The 20,124-nt window shown below is 47.4% G+C and overlaps 1 protein-coding gene across 3 annotated transcripts in view; it reads right to left on the bottom strand.

Moving 5' to 3' along the window:
- Nucleotides 1-2,508: 2,508 nt before the first annotated feature.
- ARHGAP27 (Rho GTPase activating protein 27) overlaps nucleotides 2,509-20,124 on the bottom strand; it is a 64,516-nt gene continuing 46,900 nt past the window's right edge. For all 3 annotated transcript variants that reach the window (XM_028702529.2, XM_077917484.1, XM_077917485.1), the window contains 9 exons: nucleotides 18,625-18,729; nucleotides 16,436-16,534; nucleotides 11,738-11,843; nucleotides 10,202-10,327; nucleotides 9,680-9,778; nucleotides 8,231-8,308; nucleotides 6,988-7,122; nucleotides 4,125-4,230; nucleotides 2,509-2,870 (listed from right to left, as the gene is read on the bottom strand). In XM_028702529.2, the coding sequence (XP_028558362.2) occupies nucleotides 2,693-2,870; nucleotides 4,125-4,230; nucleotides 6,988-7,122; nucleotides 8,231-8,308; nucleotides 9,680-9,778; nucleotides 10,202-10,327; nucleotides 11,738-11,843; nucleotides 16,436-16,534; nucleotides 18,625-18,729 (1,032 nt within the window). In that variant the 3' untranslated portion in view covers nucleotides 2,509-2,692. The remainder of the gene's footprint in view (nucleotides 2,871-4,124; nucleotides 4,231-6,987; nucleotides 7,123-8,230; nucleotides 8,309-9,679; nucleotides 9,779-10,201; nucleotides 10,328-11,737; nucleotides 11,844-16,435; nucleotides 16,535-18,624; nucleotides 18,730-20,124) is intronic.

Raw genomic sequence — 20,124 nt, 5'->3', positions numbered from 1 at the left:
GCTCTGGCGAGCTAGAGCCGCACACGGAAACGCCGTTTACCTTCCTGCTAGTAAGCGGTCCCTATTTATCTACTTGCACCCGGGGGTGCTTTCGAACTGCTAGGTTGGCAGGCGCTGGGACCGAACAACGGGAGCGCACCCCGCCGCGGGGATTCGAACCACGACCTTGCGATCGGCAAGCCCTAGGCGCTGAGGCTTTTACCCACAGCGCCACCCGCGTCCCTATATGCCGGAGAGACCAGATGGTAAATTCCTGTATACCAGCCTTCCCCAAGCTGGTGCCCTCCAGGTGTTTTGGACTATAATTACCTCCAGTCACAGCTGCTGATGGGAGTTTCAGTTCAAAACCTCTCCTGGTATGCCCCACGGAGGACCTTAAGGTCCATAAATAACAACACCCTAGTGGTCCCAGGCCCTAAGGAAGTTAGATTAGCCTCAACCAGAGCCAGGGCCTTCTCAACACTGGCTCCGGCCTGGTGGAACGCTCTGTCTCACGAGACCAGGGCCCTGCGGGATCTGATTTCTTTCTGCAGGGCCTGTAAGACAGAGTTGTTCCGCCTGGCCTTTGGCTTAGAATCAGTTTGATTCCCTCCCCCTCTTTCTTTTTCCTTTCTCCTCCTGCGAAGAGGCTGCATCCTAATGCTTTAATGTTGTATTTTCATCTTTTTTAAATTGTATTTTAATCAACTTGTTTTTATTATTGGTTGTTAGCCGCCCTGAGCCCGGTCTTGGCTGGGGAGGGCGGGGTATAAATAAAAATTTATTACTATTATTAAAACATCTGGAGGGCACCATATTGGCAAAATCTGGTGTAACCAAAGTCATGGTTAGGTGCCATTTTGGAACAGTGTTCCTCTAAGCCAGACACCCTGTGGCCACTCTGATCAGCCCCAGGCAAATGGTTGGGGAAGATGGCAGCTGTGGGGCGGTCCTACTAGCCCTACTCAAAGTAGACCCCCTTAAGTTATTGGACATGAGCTTTCATTGCTTTCAATGAGTGTGCTCTGTCTTTTGTCGAATGCAATACAAGCAACAACTGGAGGGCCACAGATTCTCCATCCCCTGCCCCCTATGAATTCCCGAATGCTGGATTTAGCAATAAAACAAGATACACTCCCCCAACCACTCCCCGTCCTTCAGTAGATTGTAGACTGGTCCTGGCTGTGCCAGCCACTGATGTATCACAGTTTTATCAGCATCTCTTCTTCCCATGGGAAGTACTGCCTGGTAGAATGGCAGGCCATGGAATCCAGTATTTTCCCCTGACAAGGCAACCTTAAACCTTCATGGCTGGGCCCTTGGCTGGGCATCTATGTGCACTCAGACGTTTGAGTTATTCATGTACCAGCAGCAGTGGCCAAACCAGGAGGGCAGGATGGAAAAGGCAGCAAGCCTTCAGCACAAGGCGCTTTTCACTGGAAATGGGGAAGAATTAGACCACACTGTTACCAGTGTGAGACTTGGCCACTTATTTGTGCTGTTGAGCAGTGTGACAGATGAGCGGCGCAACACTGGAGCAGGAAGTCCACAAATCTAAGCCACGGATCTTTTCCCAAATGGCAGAAACTAGCCTTCTCAATCACCGCTGGTGCTAAAAGCACAAGCTCTTTACTGTCAATATTGGCACTAGACATGCAAACTGAATCCTCTTGCCAGACCAGAAAGTTTGCCAATGAAAACTCTCATACAGATTCTCGTGCAACGTCAGAAGTTGTGTGTGCCCTGCATGTGCCTTGTTCTATGATACAAAGAAACATAAGCACACACCCCTGCCATCATGCGGACATACGGAAATAAGCTTCAATCAGTGGCAGATGCTCCCAGGGATCATTTTTTTTGCAGAGGTAGAACATGAATAGGAAGCACACTGCAGGTAGACAAAGTTGCACACCACAAACAGGGCAATCTCAATAAACCGGTCTTGGCAGTCAAGTGCAATCAACTCTTCCTTTTCCATCTTAGGGAGGAAAACTGATCTCAGGAGGAGCGTTATGTTACCCTCACGCTTGGCTAAAAGTACATGAGCAGATGATGTACTACAACGCTGAACCCACCATTATTCCCATAAACGCTTGTGACCTGCATCACAGGATGGCATCTTGCAATTTTCCGTGTTGCGCATGGGCAGAGACAGGTGGTGTGTGACACACGGCCTGAGTTTGGTGCCTGATGCCCCTAGGAAAGGATTTCAAACCCACCATCCGGACGTGCTTTTTTAAACAAAAGCAAGTTCGCTCAAAAGAGCTGAAGATTCACAGGACAACTGTAGCAAGACAATCCCTGCAATTCCTTAGCAAGAAGCCAGGATGCTTGAAAACATTACGCTGTGCACTTGGCCACAGAAGCCTCCCTCCCATTCCCCCCCCCCCAAATTTTGTCCACGCTACATCCTCCAACGAAAGATATTCCGGATGGGAGTTGAAGATCACTAACCCAAACAATGAGCTCCTTTCGCGTCCAGCGGTGTTTCACATCCCTGACCCGCAACGTTCAAGAGAGGCAACCATGGACATTCTGAATCCTACATTGACAGTTTTATTGCCAGTCGTTTCTCTCCCTCCCTCCCATATCTTCACTGTCTCTAGTCTTGGCACTGCCCAGCAACACCGTCGTCCCCACAACGATGGGACCTGCCCCTTTGCATCCCAGCTGCTCCTTCATTCAACCAGGCTCCTCGCTCCGCTGGGAAGGCCTAGCTCTCCGGGAATATGTAGCTGTATTGGCTAAGGATTTGCTCCACAATCTGGTTCTGGAAAACCATGTACATAGTCATGTTCCCTTCTTCGGCCTCTGGCTTCAGCAACGTTGGCCCAAAGACGATTGCGACGCTCTGCACGGACATGCGGTTCTCCTCCCGGAACTCTATAACCCTGCGGGGAAGAGAGGAAGGATTCCGTGAAAGGGGAAGAGAGACCCTGCAGCTACAGATGTATCTCGTCTGGGCATCCTCGCTTGGTGGTGGCATCTTACTGTAGTTCACCTTCATCTGCGCTGTAAAACAGTATCATGGCGCTTTAAAAAGTCATGGATTCACCCAAAGAATCCTGGGAACTGTATTATGTCACGGGTTCCGAGAGTCACTAGGAGACCCCTGGTCCCTCCAGGGGTGATTTAGCAAATAATCCCTCTTTCTTGGGAATTTTGGGATTTGTAGCTCTATGAGGAGAATTGGAGGTTCTCCTCTCAGCACCCTGAACAAACAACAGTTCCCAGGATTATTTGGGGGTTTAAAGTGGTATAGGTAAAGGTAAAGAGACCCCTGACCATTAGGTCCAGTCATGGCTGACTCTGGGGTTGCGGCGCTCATCTCGCTTTATTGGCCGAGGGAGCCGGCGTACAGCTTCCAGGTCATGTGGCCAGCATGACTAAGCCTCTTCTGGTGAACCAGAGCAGCGCATGGAAACGCCGTTTACCTTCCCGCCGGAGCGGTACCTATTTATCTACTTGCACTTTGACGTGCTTTCGAACTGCTAGGTGGGCAGGAGCAGGGACCGAGCAACGGGAGCTCACCCCATCGCGGGGATTCGAACCGCCGACCTTCTGATCGGCAAGTCCTAGGCTCTGTGGTTTAACCCACAGCGCCACCCGCGTCCCTGGTATAAGGTATAAGGGAGCTTTAAATGTCTAGTGCAGATGTGGTCCAAGTGTCTTCTAACATGGGTTAAAGACACTTGCTACCTTGTGCAAATCCCTCTTCCACCCACCATACGATATCGTCAAATACTAATGTTTTCCAGCAGTGAAAAAACTGAAAGAATCACCCACAGAACGTTGACCATCAATTCAAAGCAGTGCAGCTAGAAGAAAATTCCTCTATAAACCACCCAGGGAAAATGTTTGAAAGGCGGAGTAAAAAATATAATAAATAAGTTTGGCTTGTCTGGGGGTGTGGACAGGGCAAGAGTCTTGTTTACAGACAGAAGCCTAGGGACAGGAGAGGCAGCATGCTGGCGAGAGGTGTGGAGAGGAGATGCAAAAGGCTGGGCGACAGCAAGACAAATGTTGAATGGGAGGATTGTGGAATGGGAGGATAACCTCAACACAGGGACTCGGACGGCTGGGCTCAGAATTCGCACTCAACACCCTTACGCCAGCCCGGAGCACCGGGAGATGCAGCTGCTCACCTGCAGAGATGCTGGAAAAGTACCCTCATGGTATTGTGGTTAGCAGGAGGTAGAGAATTCACCAGCTCCCGTAAGCGGTAGCTGCGCTTCGAGGGCTCTGTAATTTCTGCAATGCCAAACAGAGGAAGAGATCTCACTCAGTGCATCCCCGCCCCCTATAGAGATACAGTGATACCTCTAGTTACATACTTCACTTCCTGACAGAAGTGAAGCTACAGGGAACCAGGCAGAGGGCCTTCTCAGTGGTGGCACTCGCCCTGTGGAACACCCTCCCATCAGGTGTCAAGGAAATAAACAACTATCTGACTTTTAGAAGACATCTGAAGGCAGCCCTGTTTAAGGAAGTTCTTAATGTTTGATGTTTTATTGTATTTTTAATACTGTACAGTGGGGTACCTCGGGTTACATACGCTTCAGATTACATACGCTTCAGGTTACAGATGCTTCAGGTTACAAACTCCACTAACCCAGAAATAGTACCTCGGGTTAAGAACTTTGCTTCAGGATGAGAACAGAAATCGTGCTCTGGTGGCACAGCAGCAGCAGCAGCAGCAGCTGGTGGCCCCATTAGCTAAAGTGGTACCTCAGGCTAAGAACAGTTTCAGGTTAAGAACGGACCCCCGGAACGAATTAAGTACTTAACCCGAGGTACCACTGTACAAATAAATGTAGAAGCCTGCACTGCTGCTATAGTCCTCCCTCCATCTTCCCTGCCACCCAATACTTGGGGCCGCTGCAAAGCGGCATGGGAATGGTAACTTCAACCTTTTGGAGACATTGGAAGTGTGCGTCTCAGGGCTCAATCTTGATATTGCAACTTGCTGCTGGGAATAGGCAAAAACCAGCAGTGCGTCTACTAGTTCCTCTCCTTTCGCTGCAGTGTCTAGTATGGGAAATGCCTGACATGACATACCATCGTGTCAAGCATTTCTTCGTAGCGCTTCAGCAGTCAGAATACGGAGCAGGGCAAGTTTGTGCGTACAATACCATGTCAGACATCTCCCTCATTAGATGCTGGGAAGAGAGGTGAGGAACGATGACAAAGCACACACGGCTGCTGTTCTTCAGCAGCCGGCATTCATCACAACACCTACCTACGTGTCAGACGGACCAGCTCCTCTGATTTCTACAAAACTCATGTTATCTCTCGCTTGGACTACTGCAATGCGCTCTGCGTGGGGCTACCTTTGAAGGTGACCCAGAAACTACAACTAATCCTGAATGTGGCAGCTAGACTGGTGACTGGGAGCGGCCACCAAGACCATATAACACCAGTCCTGAAAGACCTACATTGGCTCCCAGTACATTTCCGAGCACAATTCAAAGTGTTGGTGCTGACCTTTAAAGGCCTAAACAGCCTCATTCCAGTACACCTGAAGGAGCGTCTCCACCCCCATCATTCAGCCTGGACACTGAGGTCCAGCTCTGAGGTCCTTCTGCCAGTTCCCTCCCTGTGAGAAGTGAAGCTACAGGGAACCAGGCAGAAGGCCTTCTCGGTGGTAGCATCAGATGTCAAGGAAATAAACAACTATCTGACTTTTAGAAGATACCTGAAGGCAGCCCTGTTTAGGGATGTTTTTAATGTTTGATGTTTTATTGTATTTTTAATATTCTGTTGGGAGCCTCCCAGAGTGGCTGGGGAGGCCTGGCCAGATGGGCGGGGTGTAAGTACAGTGGTACCTCAGGTTAAGTACTTAATTCATTCCGGAGGTCCATTCTTAACCTGAAACTGCTCTTAACCTGAAGCACCACTTTAGCTAATGGGGCCTCCTGCTGCCGCCGCGCCGCTGGAGCACGATTTTTGTTCTCATCCTGAAGCAAAGTTCTTAACCTGAAGCACTAATTCTGGGTTAGCAGAGTCTGTAACCTGAAGTGTATGTAACCTGAAGCGTATGTAACCTGAGGTACCACTGTATTATTATTATTATTATTATTATTATTATTATTATTATTATTATTATTATTGGCTCAGGAGGATGCCATGTTTTGGGGGCAGGAATTGAGGCAGAGGACGCTAGCTGATAGTGATCAGATCCCAAACAGGGCTTTCTGAGGTCCAAGCTACATAATGTATTACTATAGGGTTGTTTTTAAATCACAAATTTCTGGAGTGCGTGCATGTGTGTGGAATCCAGAGACTCTATCATGGAGGGTAGGCTTCAACCCTTTATTGCCTGTTGTGATCCCAAATCCAGGCCAGCTCTCCCAATTAAAAATTGCAATGAAAAAGTAAAGGTAAAGGTAAAGGTAAAGGTAAAGGTACCCGTGCCCGTATGGGCCAGTCTTGACAGACTCTAGGGTTGTGCGCCCATCTCACTTAAGAGGCTGAGGGCCAGCGCTGTCCGGAGACACTTCCAGGTCACGTGGCCAGCGTGACAAAGCTGCATCTGGCGAGCCAGCGCAGCACACGGAAACACTGTTTACCTTCCCGCCAGTAAGCGGTCCCTATTTATCTACTTGCACCCGGGGGTGCTTTCGAACTGCTAGGTTGGCAGGCGCTGGGACCGAGCAACGGGAGCGCACCTTGCCGCGGAGATTCGAACCGCCGACCTTTCGATCGGCAAGCCCTAGGCGCTGAGGCTTTTACCCACAGCGCCACCCGCGTCCCAATGAAAAAGTACTCTCATATAAAAACTTGTTTCCTCTATGCAAATTGCAGTCACGGCCTCCCCAAACTGGACTGGGACCATAGCAGGGGGGGAAAGGATTAAGGTGCCTACAATACTCTTGTATTTTCGAAAGCACTGACTAAACAGAAGACCGCTCCCACAGATGCACCTTTAAGTAATATTGCAAGGACCAAAAGATGCTCTGATGCTTGCACTCAGCTTCCCCTTCCCCTCCCCAAAGCAACTTCTCTTACTGATGGCTGCAATGAATCTGTCAAAATGGCTGAAGGGGAACAGCGGCTCCGGCAACTCGCGGAAGAAGAGCTTGAGGGCCCCGGTGATGACGTGGACATCGTCCCAACGGCCGTCGTCGAGATCCAAGCGCTCATCTGCAAAAGCGACGGCAGGGAAACAGGTTAAGCAGTATCCTAGGACTGCTGAATTAAGGAGCCAATATTACTCTTGTCCAGAATGTTTGGGCCTGACCGCAGCACAGCAAGGGCCACTCCTGCACCAATCTAAAATACGAGGATGAATGAGGATCCCCTTTGGTCACAACACAGAGCGGCTGTGGAAGGAGTCCAGCTTCAGTCCCACCACTTGGGCAACTCTGATTGGCTGTGAACATGGGAGAGCAGCAGGTCTAGAAACAACTCTATGATTTTATCATAGAATCATAGAATTGCAGAGCTTTTGACAACTAAGATGTATATATTTTAGGACCCGCCTTATTTCGGGTATTGTAAATTGTTATAAGCTGTTTTAAACCCTGGGGCTTAGGATAAAAGGACAACAACAACAACAACAACAACAACAGTTACTCGTTCATTTTTTTCTATCACAGTACAATTGTGTGAGGGGATCTTGCGTTTATTATGAATTTTGTGCTTTCATGCTGTGAACCGCCCTCAGATCTTTGCATGTAGAGCAGTATACAAATGTAATTAATAAGGTAAAAGGTAAAGGAGCCCTAGATGGTTAAGTCCAATCAAAGGCAACTATGGGGTTGCGACGCTCGTCTCGCTTTCGGGCCGAGGGAGCCAGCGTTTGTCTGCAGACAGCTTTCCGGGTCATGTGGCCAGCATGACTAAACCGCTTCTGGCGCAACGGAACACCGTGACGGAAACCACAGTGCACAGAAATGCTGTTTACCTTCTTGCCACAGCAGTACCTATTTATCTACTTGCACTGGTGTGCTTTCGAACTGCTAGGTTGACAGGAGCTGGAAGAGAGCAATGGGAGCTCACCTCATCGTGGGGATTCGAACCGCCGACCTTCTGATCGGCAAGCCCAAGAGGCTCAGTGGTTTAGAATAACAATACTAATAATCCACATAAATATTCAACCAATACCCTTTCTAGAGCACGCGCTCTCTCTCTCTCTCTCTCTACATACACACACACACACACACACACACACTGCTAGAGATTGAACTTAGCACCTTCTGCACACAAGGGGAACGTGGTACTGCTAAGCTGAATCTATGGAGTCCCTTACCATGGTCCACCTTGTAGCGCAGTTTCTGTATCGTCGCCAGATTCCCACTTATCCGGTAGAGTCCATCGATATCCAAACCTGCGGGAGGAGAAATTACGGCTCTTATACTAAAGGCCCACGAGACCAAAAGCATTGCCACGAACAATAAGTCTGAGCCTGAGAAGGTATCATGCAAATTACAGGTATTTGCATGCATCTCTCTTCCTTTGCACAATATATTTTGCTTCAGTGGGAAGCATCAAGGAGTTAAGCACCTCTGGAAATCCTGCTGCTCAGCTCCTTTCCAAGATGTCACCGGGCCCACATGTTTTGACACTTATCTTGACTGCAACAAGGATTAGGTTAGTGGTGGCTTGTGTCCTTTTTGGTGGGGTGAATGGAAGGGAGCACAAACAGTAGGTGGAGCTGCAGGCAATGATATGCGGAGTGAACTCTGTTCAAGTCCTGCCGGCCATCTAAATCTCTGCTGAGTTCTTCAAGGGCAGGGGTCCCCAAACTAAGGCCTGTGGGACGGATAAGGCCCGAGGGACTCGTTTATCCAGCCCGCGGTGACCCCTGCTGCCCGCTGCTGCCGCCCACTCTTACCGGCACCGCGCTGCGTGGCTGCCCACTTCTGGGTTGGAGGAGCACCGGAAATAGCTTGTGCGCATGCGCAAGCGTTATTTGCACATGTGCAAGTGTTATTTGCGCATGCGCAAGTGTTATTTCCGGTGCACATCCGGGTCGGAGGCCCGTGCACATGCGCACAAGCTATTCCTGGTGCTCCTTTGACTCAGAAGTGCGCCGGAAATAGCATGAGCGCACGCGTATGGGCACGCACTTCCCCGCCCTCCGGCCTGCCGTGCGATTGATGCTGGCGACGCTGACCCGAGGCACAGTAAGTTTGCTGACCCCTGCTCAAGGGCAACACTGAGACTAAGGTGGAGGAAGCCAATAAGTAATGTTACCATCAGTCCAGAGGGGTAAATAAGAAGGGCAGGCAGTTGGGGGGTGGCCGAAGGCAGACTAAGATTGGTGGCACCATGCTCCATGGGCCTCAACAGAGCAGCCTTCACTGGATTAGTAGGAAGAAGAGGAAGAGGAAGAGGAAGAGGAAGAAGAAGAAGAAGAAGAAGAAGCAACTCTCAAGACCAGTGGCGTAGCGTGGGGGGTGCAGGGGGGGCCGGCCGCACCGGGCGCAACATCTGGGGTTAGGGCAAATCCACAGGTTAGGGGGCGCAAATCCACGGGTTAGGGGGCGCAAATTACTTGCCTTGCCCCGGGTGCTGACAACCCACGCTACGCCACTGCTCAAGACTTCCCGTGACTCAGCAAAACCAGATAATATGAATGGCACAAAACAGAAGAAGTTTCGCAAGTTTTGTTGAAGTTGTACAATGCGTGCAAGCCACAAAACTGGGGGTAGTGGGCGCATAATTTCAATTTATTTGGGGGCATAGAACTGTGTACCTCTCTTCTCCACAGTGCAGATGCACTGCCTCACAAACTGAGGCACAGTACTCTTCTCACGGTCGCACAAAACTTGCAGAGGGCATCCAAACACCTGATCTGGATTAAAGAAGCAAACAACGCCATGAGAAATCAGGTTAGAAACACGATCCAAAATATCCTTTCTATTTATATCTCATTGCCATCCTTGAAACTTGTGGCAAAAGTAAGACAGCTATAAACAAATCAAAGCCTTCTTAACTTACACGCAGGCTGGGGACACGCTATACGTTAATGGCACATGGTTTTCCCCAAAGAATGCTGGAAACTGTAGCTTTGTGAAGGGCAAACTACAGTTCCCAGGACTCTCTGAGGGAAGCAGTGTGTTTCAAATGTGTTCCAAATGTATGGCATGTACACTACCTCAGTTGAACCGCTGCAATACAAAGGCTGAAACCTCTGTAAATTGGCCTTGGCTGATCAGCGTAGTCACAAAGCCAATTTTTTTTTTTTAATGGACTCTTAGATCTTCCAGGAATATACCTTTGATGTAGCCTCGTTCCCGCAGGGACTGAAGGGTTGGCCGCCTCTGCAGAAACCTCAGGAGTTTGTTGCGAACTTTGCTGGAATCGCTGTCCGAGTTGAGAGAGGTGGATGAATGCCAGGAGGCTGCCAGGGGGGAGAATTTGGCATTTTAGTACAGGAGGAGATTTTCTGCTGAAGGCTGAGCCTGCCCACATGCTTCAGAGAAGAGGTACAAGAGGAAATGCAAGCTTCTCTTCCAAGACAGTTCCAAGGGCCTGTTCACACATGCAGAGCCGTAGCTAGGTGGATCTTGCGCCCCTGGCAGAACCGTCCAGATTGCGGTAAAGGGACCCCTGACCATTAGGTCCAGTCGTGGCTGACTCTGGGGTTGCGGCGCTCATCTGGGGTTGCGGCGCTCATGACTAAGTCGCTTCTGGCAAACCAGAGCAGCGCACGAAAACGCCATTTACCTTCCCGCTGGAGCGGTACCTATTTATCTACTTGCACTTTGACGTGCTTTCAAACTGCTAGGTTGGCAGGAGCAGGGACCAAGCAACGGGAGCTCACCCTCTCGCGGGGATTCGAACCGCCGACCTTCTGATCGGCTCTGTGGTTTAACCCACAGTGCCACCCGCATCCCTAGTCACCAACAAATCAGCTCTTCTTTTTGCCTCTCCTCCAACCCACCCCCCCACCCATTCAATTCACCCTCTATTTAAAACCTTTGCTTATGAGGAAATAATCAATATTTTTATTTATGGACATATTTTTAAGCTGGTTTTGTACATGCCCCTCGCCTGTGCCCCTTGAGGGGGCCCACCTCACCCCCTAACAGCAGCCCTGCACACATGACCCTCAAAGTGCTATTTGCCTTGTCCAGAATCTTTGAGGTGGGTGCGTGATCTCTGTTATCTAGAATGAATATCCAGAATGTGGGTCAGGTGAGGAGCAGGCAAAGGGACAGTGTGGTGACAGGGACCCCAGGCTGAAAGGTCAATCCTAACAGGCACAAGACAAACTTCCAAGTACAGTGGTACCTCGGGTTAAGAACTTAATTTGTTCTGGAGGTCCGTTCTTAACCTTAAACTGTTCTTAACCTGAGGTACCACTTTAGCTAATGGGGCCTCCTGCTGCCACTGCGCTGCCGCCAGAGCACGATTTCTGTTCTCATCCTGAAGCAAAGTTCTTAACCCGAGGTACTATTTCTGGGTTAGTGGAGTCTGTAACCTGAAGCATCTGTAACCCGAGGTACCACTGTAACAGACGTGCAAAAACAAGCTCCTGCACCACTGGGGTGTATATGGATGGATTTTTACTTGTCGGAAGGATAAAAAAGGAGGGGAGGGGAAAATAATGTATAATGCCTTGAGCTGCTTTTTGGGGGGGGGTGTGATAGCAATGCAAATTAATAATAATAATAATAATAATAATAATAATAATAATAATGCAATAGACAAATATAAACTGTTTGAACTATTTGTGAAGGAAAATTTCGTTCAAAAAATCCATTTCTCTGTTTGAAACCAAAAATTTGCACTGAGTATTAACACTGACCTGGGCTTTTCTTCTCGCCCTCTTTCTCTCTGTTGCTTCCTAGCTGATCCTTCGATCTCAAATCCGATGAATTCTCCTCGTTGTCTTCCGGAGGGAAATCTGTAGGCTGAAAGAAATACAAGGGTCACCTTAGTCGGTACCTCTGAAGAGAACACGACATTTTACGGTGTGCTTGAAGCTGCCTGAACCCCCATTTCATTTGCATTGTCCACACCACTCTCAACGCTTGTCCCCTGTAAAATATGGGGGTTGCCCGAAATGGGGATCATCCAGTAAACTGGGGGGAAATTGGGCTCCAAAGCACTCCAGTCAGGGTCACAGACATTTGTTTCAGCGTTTTGGGGCAGGTGGATCCATCGCCACTTTCTTTTCTTTTCTTTTTTAAAGATATTTATTAAAGTTTCATAATGTTACAAAAATAAGAAAAAAAGAAAATACAAAATACAAAAAAAATAAAGACAGTTAAAAACAAATCAATCTTTCCTTATCTTATTTTTCATTTGCTTGTTTCCCTGACCTCCTCACACCTCCCATTTTTGTATTCCAGTTCGATTAGTTAATTCAGCAAATCCTTTCCCTCTTTGTTTTTATCTTAATCCTTTATCTTAATATATTATAGCTTTAGATTATCACCTGTTAACAATCCATTTTTACATATTCCTTTATAACATTGCTGCTAAAAACCACTTAACTTCATTCCGACATCATTCTAACATTCATTAATTTTGCAGTATTTCTGTAAATAGTCTTTAAATTTCTTCCAATCTTCTTCCACCGACTCCTCTCCCTGGTCTCGGATTCTGCCGGTCATTTCCGCCAGTTCCATATAGTCCATCACCTTCATCTGCCATTCTTCCCGGGTGGGTAGATCTTGTGTCTTCCAATACTTTGCAATAAGTATTCTTGCTGCTGTTGTGGCATACATAAAGAAAGTTCTATCCTTCTTTGGCACCAATTGGCCAGCCATGCCCAGGAGAAAGGGATCCATTGCCACTTTCTGCTACTCTTCTTTCCACAGCCACTACTTCCTGAATGCCTTCATTTCTTCTCCAGCAATGCTGCTGACTTTTTTTTTTGGGGGGGGGGGGGACTAAAGACACTGCTGTCTATAGAGTCTATGCAAGCAAACTATGTTAAATACAGTGGTACCTCTGGTTAAGAACTTAATTCGTTCTTGAGGTCCGTTCTTAACCTGAAACTGTTCTTAACCTGAGGTACCACGATTTCTGTTCTCATCCTGAAGCAAAGTTCTTAACCCGAGGTACTATTTCTGGGTTAGCGGAGTCTGTAACCTGAAGTGTCTGTAACCTGAAGCATCTGTAACCCGAGGTGCCACTGTACAGTGGTACCTCCGGTTGTGAATGGGATCTGTTCCGGAGCTCCGGTCAGATCCCGAGGAATTCGCAACTGGAGGTGTTGCTTCTGTGCATGTATGTGGCGCGATTTAGCGCTTCTACACGTGGTGCGATTTAGCACTTTTGCACATGCAGCAAAACCTGGAAAAATACTTCCGGGTTTGCCACGTTCGCATCCTGAAAAATATGCAACCAGAGTGTGCTTATCCAGAGGTACCACTGCAATCCATGTGGTTTGCTTGTGCAGTTTTCTCATTTTGTGCAAATCTGAGGGAACAAAATGAGGGAGATGTACTTGATATTGCACAGCTACCTGTGCACAGCCTCTGCTGGTACTTAAGCAGTATAGTGGTACCTCTGGTTAAGTACAGTGGTACCTTGGATTACATACGCTTCAGGTTACATACGCTTCAGGTTACAGACTCTGCTAACCCAGAAAAAGTGCTTCAGGTTAAGAACTTCGCTTCAGGATAAGAACAGAAACCGTGCTCCGGCGGCGCAGCAACAGCAGGAGGCCCCATTAGCTAAAGTGGTGCTTCAGGTTAAGAACAGTTTCAGGTTAAGTACGGACCTCTGGAACAAATTAAGTACTTAACCCAAGGTACCACTGTACTTAATTCGTTTCGGAGGTCCGTTCTTAACCTGAAACTGTTCTTAACCTGAAGCACCACTTTAGCTAATGGGGCCTCCCACTGCCACTGCGCCGCCACTGCACAATTTCTGTTCTAATCCTGAAGATAAGTTCTTAACCTGAAGCACTATTTCTGGATTAGCAGAGTCTGTAACCTGAAGCGTATGTAATCTGAAGCGTATGTAACCCGTGGTACCACTGTATAATAGAACACCTACTGGCATGAATGGAAAAGACCAAAGTTGCTCCTCATATACAAATTTAAATAGGTGCAAGTGTGGACAACTCTGATCTAATTCAAATGGGGGTGGAAGGTGGACAAACAGCTTGACAATGCTCAAATGTGGGCAACTTCTAAATGTAACTGGGTGTGTGAAGGTCTTCTCAAGGATGCCATTTTCCTCCCATTATTCTGGCTAGCAGAATAAAATATCTCCTATGAATTGGCTGCCAATTGATGGAAGCTTCCTGACTGAATTCTTGTGAAAATGAAAAAATAAAGAAATGGTAAAGATCTTCAAATAACACAGGAAATGCAAACTAGGGAGTGCTCAGGGATTTCATTAGGTCCACATTCCTAAATGAACCAATCTAATTGCCCTTACTGGATAAACACGCAGTTAGCAACATCGTTATTATATTGACACACGTTTTATGTTTAAAATGTGTACCCAACATGCAAATTTTTGTAGGCTGCTTTTAAAAAATAAAATTGCAGGATGATGCAGAAACGGGAAGGAAATGACATAAATAAACAAACCAGAAGCGGACTGAGCTGTCCTTCCTCAACGCACAAACTAGTTAAAAAAACAATTACACAGTATTTTTAATAACACATAGAAGCCGATCAAGACAGAAAATCAAATGGCAAAAAAGAAAACAAAATACGTAATAAACTAATTATTTAATGCCACTTAATTAGCAACATGGGGTGGAAATTTTCTACAATGGAAATTTTCCAGTGTGCGTCCTCTCTCTTTAAATGTAGTTTTATTGAAGACTATTCAATGAAATTTTCCAGTGTTGCATTTGTTTCCATTTTCCAAATATGTGTCTCACAAAATTAATTAGCAATACAACACATGAATACAATACCAACGAAACTGGGCAATTTCAAAGTTGTAAATCAACCCTAAGAAAATAAAATGTAAGAGAATTGTGTGCCACTGAGATGTCATGTCTTAAGTATTCACAAAAATAAGAATAATTTCCAAGTAAAGCTTTGAAGTTGCTTGAATGGAACACTCAAACACCACATTAATGCTGCAACCTTTAACACACTTGAACTTAAGTGAGATCTGAGTGAGCATGCTTAGGTTTGCAACGTGCTTAATTTGAACTTCATTAGGAAAGAAGATTCAAAATATTGGGCCATTGGAATAACTTCTGAGATTTTCATACAGCATGAAATTCTAACATGGCCATTAAAAAACTAAACTAAACAGAAAAGTCAAATAAACATACTAAGTCAGATCCAAATGGCATTGGGGGGGTCAGGAATCCATGTAATTTCCTGATTTGTTTCCAGGAGAAAAACTGCAACACAGCCTTTCATATTACACACAATCAGATGCCTGAGCAGTGCACCTCTGTGTCACATTCAGACCAACCTTGTTTACACTTGATGCACAAAACTGGGGGTGAGGGGGGGCGGTTTACAACATTTGTTTCTCCCCTTGATGAACATAAGGCCTACCTCTCCCCCCAGGGTCTATGCTTCCCTCTTCCTGGAAGTCCTTGCTAACCCCTTAAGTTATGTCTGCCATAAAAACACCTGACAGGAACCCAAATGAGGTTTCTTACATTCAGGGCTGGCCCAAGACATTTTGGCACCTGAGGCAGACCGCAAAATGGCACCCCACTCCTTGACAGGAGAGAAGGGGTGAAGGAAGGAAATGGAGGGGTGGGAAGAAAGATTGACATCGGGATCTGCGGTCCCTGTGGATTCTTCCGCCTGAGGCAGTCGCCTCACCTTGCCACATGGGTGGGCCGGCCCTGGCTCTGATAAAAACATGGGACTAGCAAAAATGTATTAAGTCAGTAATAAATGTTGGAAATGTAAAGAAAAAGAGGGAACATTTTATCACATGTGGTGGGAATGTAAAAAGGTGAAATGCTTCTGGGAGATGATATATAATGAGATGAAAAAAATGTTGAAATATACATTTATAAAGAAACCAGAAGCATTTTTACTGGGCATTGTTGGGAGCGATATAAATAGAAAGGAATATAAGCTCTTTTTATATGCAATAACAGCAGCAAGAATATTACTGGCCCAAAAATGGAAGCAAGAAGAATTACCGACGATTGAAGAATGGAGGATGAAGTTAATGGACTATGCAGAACTAGATAAACTAACAGGAAGGATTCGAAACCGGCGGGACCAGAAATTCACGGAAGACTGGAGTAAATTTACGGACTATTTGAAAAGTATTTGTGAAGATCGTTTGTAGATTTGCAAGAAGTTTTGTGAGGAGTATTATTGGAAGTATTGCAAAAATGGAGAAGGGGAAGGATGATTTGTTAAGAGATGTAAAGGCAATATGAAGTTAAGAAATGCATAAGAAGTGGTTAAAACGGTGGATCGTCAGAGGTGCTGATGGAAGTCTAAAAAGATTGTAGGTATTAATTTTTGTGGTACTTTTTATAATTTATATGTTAAAATCAATAAAAATTATATATATAAAAACATGGGACAAGCCCCACTCTCACCAGTTTACTGATGCTGTCAGCAATTGCCTTCTGCCAGGTGCTGATGATGCACTCTGAATCATGCCGGATCAGGTACTCGGATCCTTCCCGTGTCTTCAGCTGGAACAGAGGAACCATCCGATTGTGACATCCAGGCAGAAGATGCTCACCACAACCCCAAGAACTCAGCAAAATGCCCCCCAGATTCAGTGCAATTCTCACGGGTTTCTCATTGAGGGCGTTCCTGTACAGTATTTCACAATTTCTAAAAGGTGAACGGTGCCAGACATCAGAGCTAAACCGCAAAGCTTGCCCTCTAGCTCAGCAACTCTGCCATATAATGCATAAATTGGAGAAAGGTGGGGTTAAGGGACTACTAAAACCCTTTTGACATCGCAGGGGGAGACATAACATATTTTATGTAAAATATGTTAAAAAATAAATGGGCAAACTTGAGGGGTCTGTGGGGAATTAACTTTTTATTTTTAAAAAATTGTTTTAAATAACAAACAAAGGGGAATCTTAGGGGCCATAAAACAAGATTTGGGGGTGCTGGATATGGGCCATGGGCTATTGGGTTAACCACCCCTTCTGTAGAAGATACTAGCTGTGGGAATAAGACATTGCTGGACAGCACTGTGCTCATACAGAACCAGGGGCGCCGACTTATAAAAAATATTGGGGGGGCCCATACCGGGGTCCTGCCCCGGGAGGTTTTCTAAGTTCCAATGTCAGCGGCGCCCGGCAGAGCAGCCCTCTTGGCCACGGCAGCCCAGCTCTCCCAACCCCCGGGGGCCGCCCTCCTCCCTCGCGCACCCGCAGCGTTCCCACCCGGGGAGGCGGCACCCCCAGGAGAGGCGGCGGCGGCAGCAGCAGCCGCGCGCGGCCCGGGCTCCCCTCGCCGGCCGCGGGAGCCAAGGCGCGCGACGAGGGCAGCCGAGGAAAGGAGCGCGCGGCCCCGTCCCGCCCTCGCCACTCATCCTTCTGCAGCGGCCCCGCCGCGGCGGCGGCGACTCCCGCAGCGCCTTTTCCGCAAGGCGGAAGGACGTTTCCGCTGCGCGCGCCCAATAATTTTCTTAAATTATTGGGGGGGGGGGGCAGAGCTCCCCCAATAAAATTTTTGAGGGGGCTCGGGCCCCCTCAGGCCCCATGGAGTCGGCGCCTATGTACAGAACCTCCTCCAGCTAATCACAGAAAGGTAAAGGGACCCCTGACCATTAGGTCCAGTCGTGGCCGACTCTGGGGTTGCGGCGCCCATCTCGCTTTATTGGCCAAGGGAGCCAGCATACTGCTTCCGGGTCATGTGGCCAGCATGACTAAGCCGCTTCTGGCGAACCAGAGCAGCGCACGGAAACGCTGTTTACCTTCCCACTGGAGCGGTACCTATTTATCTACTTGCACTTTTGTGCTTTCGAACTGCTAGGTTGGCAGAAGCAGGGGCCGAGCAATGGGAGCTCATCCCGTCGCGGGGATTCGAACTGCCGACCTTCTGATCGGCAAGTCCTAGGCTCTGTGGTTTAACCCACAGCGCCACCATCAAACGTGGAAATGAAGTTACCGAAGCTTTATATAGTGTGAGATTTACTTCCTGCACCTAGGATTTGCTGCTAGTTTCCTTCATGTTCCAACAGGGTCACTGGAAACGCACAGGACACATCTTACAGAGGAGGAGTATCAGGCTTATCGTATGCCTGGCAGCTCCAGAGACAGGCTTTCACAGGGAAAAGGACTCGGCTAGGTTTCCCCACCACTTGAAACCAGGTTGCCATGTACAAATATGGACTCCCGATACTAATCTTTTGTAACCGACGCAGCGCAAGACACATTGCACGGCAACCATAACTTTCATTTTAAAGAAGTGGCCCGTATTTAGGAAATGACAAGATTCACTTTTGATAAGTCTAGTCTTCATAGAGGAAGATGCTTGGAAGATGGAGTGTTGTGGTTTTGTGGCCAAAACTCATCTGTGCCATCAGCATTAAGACTGCCTTAAAAGTCTGTCTGTTTTTAAAAATGTGTGTTCCCTTTTTTTCCAGTGAAGATAAGTTTGCTGAATTGATATTTGCAGGAATAGCCACATTCAGGCATGTGTAACAGACAGATTGCCTGGTGAGGAGCAGCACAGGCCTGTGTTGCTTCCTCCTCCATGCATTCTGCCATCATCTGTTGCTATGGAAACAGAAGCAGAGATGGGGACCACCATCCTTTACCTCCAAGACGTTCTTTTTGCTTGACTTGTCTTTTGCAGCCCAAGAAAGTGTTGCTCCACTAAGATCCACAGTGTGCTCAGGGCTACTTAACACGGAGGGATGTTTCTGAGGGTGAAGGTAGGAAACAGAAGCAGCATGGAAGTCCACATTTTATGACTGCTTGCAACTACAGAGAAAACAAAAATCCCACCCACTTACCCATCAAATTATACCCTGCAGAGAAATTATGGGGTTTTCCAGACACCCTTTTTATTGTGCATTTACGATGGTTTGTGCTCATGATGCTATTGGGGCAGTCACACACCTGAATTTCCCTGCTTTTGTTGTGCTATAGTCCCTCTGGACAACAATAACATGCAAGCATTGGCTTGGATAAGTACCACAGAACAAACTAGAGCAGCCTGGAGGGGTTCCAAAAGATCATGGGCTCTCAGTACGTTTCCTAGCACAATGCAAAGTGTTTGTGTTGACCTTTAAAACTCTAAACGTCTTCGGCCCTGTATATCTGAAGGAGTGTCTCCACCCCCATTGTTAAGCTGGACTCTGGGCTCCAGCTCCAAGAACCTTCTGGCGGTTCCTTCAATGCAAGATGTGAAGCTACAGGGAACCAGGCAGAGGGCCTTCTCGGTAGTGGCACCCACACCCATGCTAGGCGTTCACACTGGGTCACAGATCAACGGTGGAGGACCTGCTTTTGTCTTGTGTGTCGTTATCTAAATCTTTTCATGTTGTAAGTTGCCTTTATTATTATTTTAATGTATTTTATCTATGATTTTCAATTTTATACATTTCAATAATTTTATATTCATTTTAACATATCATAACTTGACTTGATGCCAGAGTGGTGCATGCTCTGGTTATCTCCCACTTGGGACTACTGCAATGCGCTCTACGTGGGGCTACCTTTGAAGGTGACCCGGAAACTGCAACTAATCCCAAATGCAGCAGCTAGACTGGTGACTAGGAGTGGCCGCCGAGACCACATAACACCAGTCCTGAAAGACCGACATTGGCTCCCAGTACGTTTCCAAGCACAATTCAAACTGTTGGTGCTGACCTTTAAAGCCCTAAACGGCCTCAACCCACTAGACCTGAAGGAGCGTCTCCATCCTCATCATTCAGCCTGGACACTGAGGTCCAGCTCTGAGGGCCTTCTGGCAGTTCCCTCCCTGCGAGAAGTGAGGTTGCAGGGAACCAGGCAAAGGGCCTTCTCGGTAGTGGCACTCACACCCTGTGGAACGCCCTCCCATCAGATGTCAGGGAAATAAACAAATACCGGTATCTAACTTTTAGAAGACATCAGAAGATAGTCCTGTATAGGGGAGTTTGTAATGCTGGATGTTTTATTATGGTTTGGTATAAGCTGAAAGCTGCCCAGAGTGGCTTGGGCAACCCAGTCAGATGGGAGGGGTACAAATAATAAGACAGCAGGCAGCTGAGCGAAGGCTGAGGTTTGGTGGAGCAGCCTCCACTGTCTACATTTCAACAGGGGTAGCAAGC

This window comes from Podarcis muralis, chromosome 13 (genome assembly GCF_964188315.1).
Source record: "Podarcis muralis chromosome 13, rPodMur119.hap1.1, whole genome shotgun sequence".
In the NCBI taxonomy this organism is placed as follows: domain Eukaryota; kingdom Metazoa; phylum Chordata; class Lepidosauria; order Squamata; family Lacertidae; genus Podarcis; species Podarcis muralis.
Note: the sequence above shows the minus strand (reverse complement) of the source record. Positions and strands in the feature narration are given on the sequence as shown.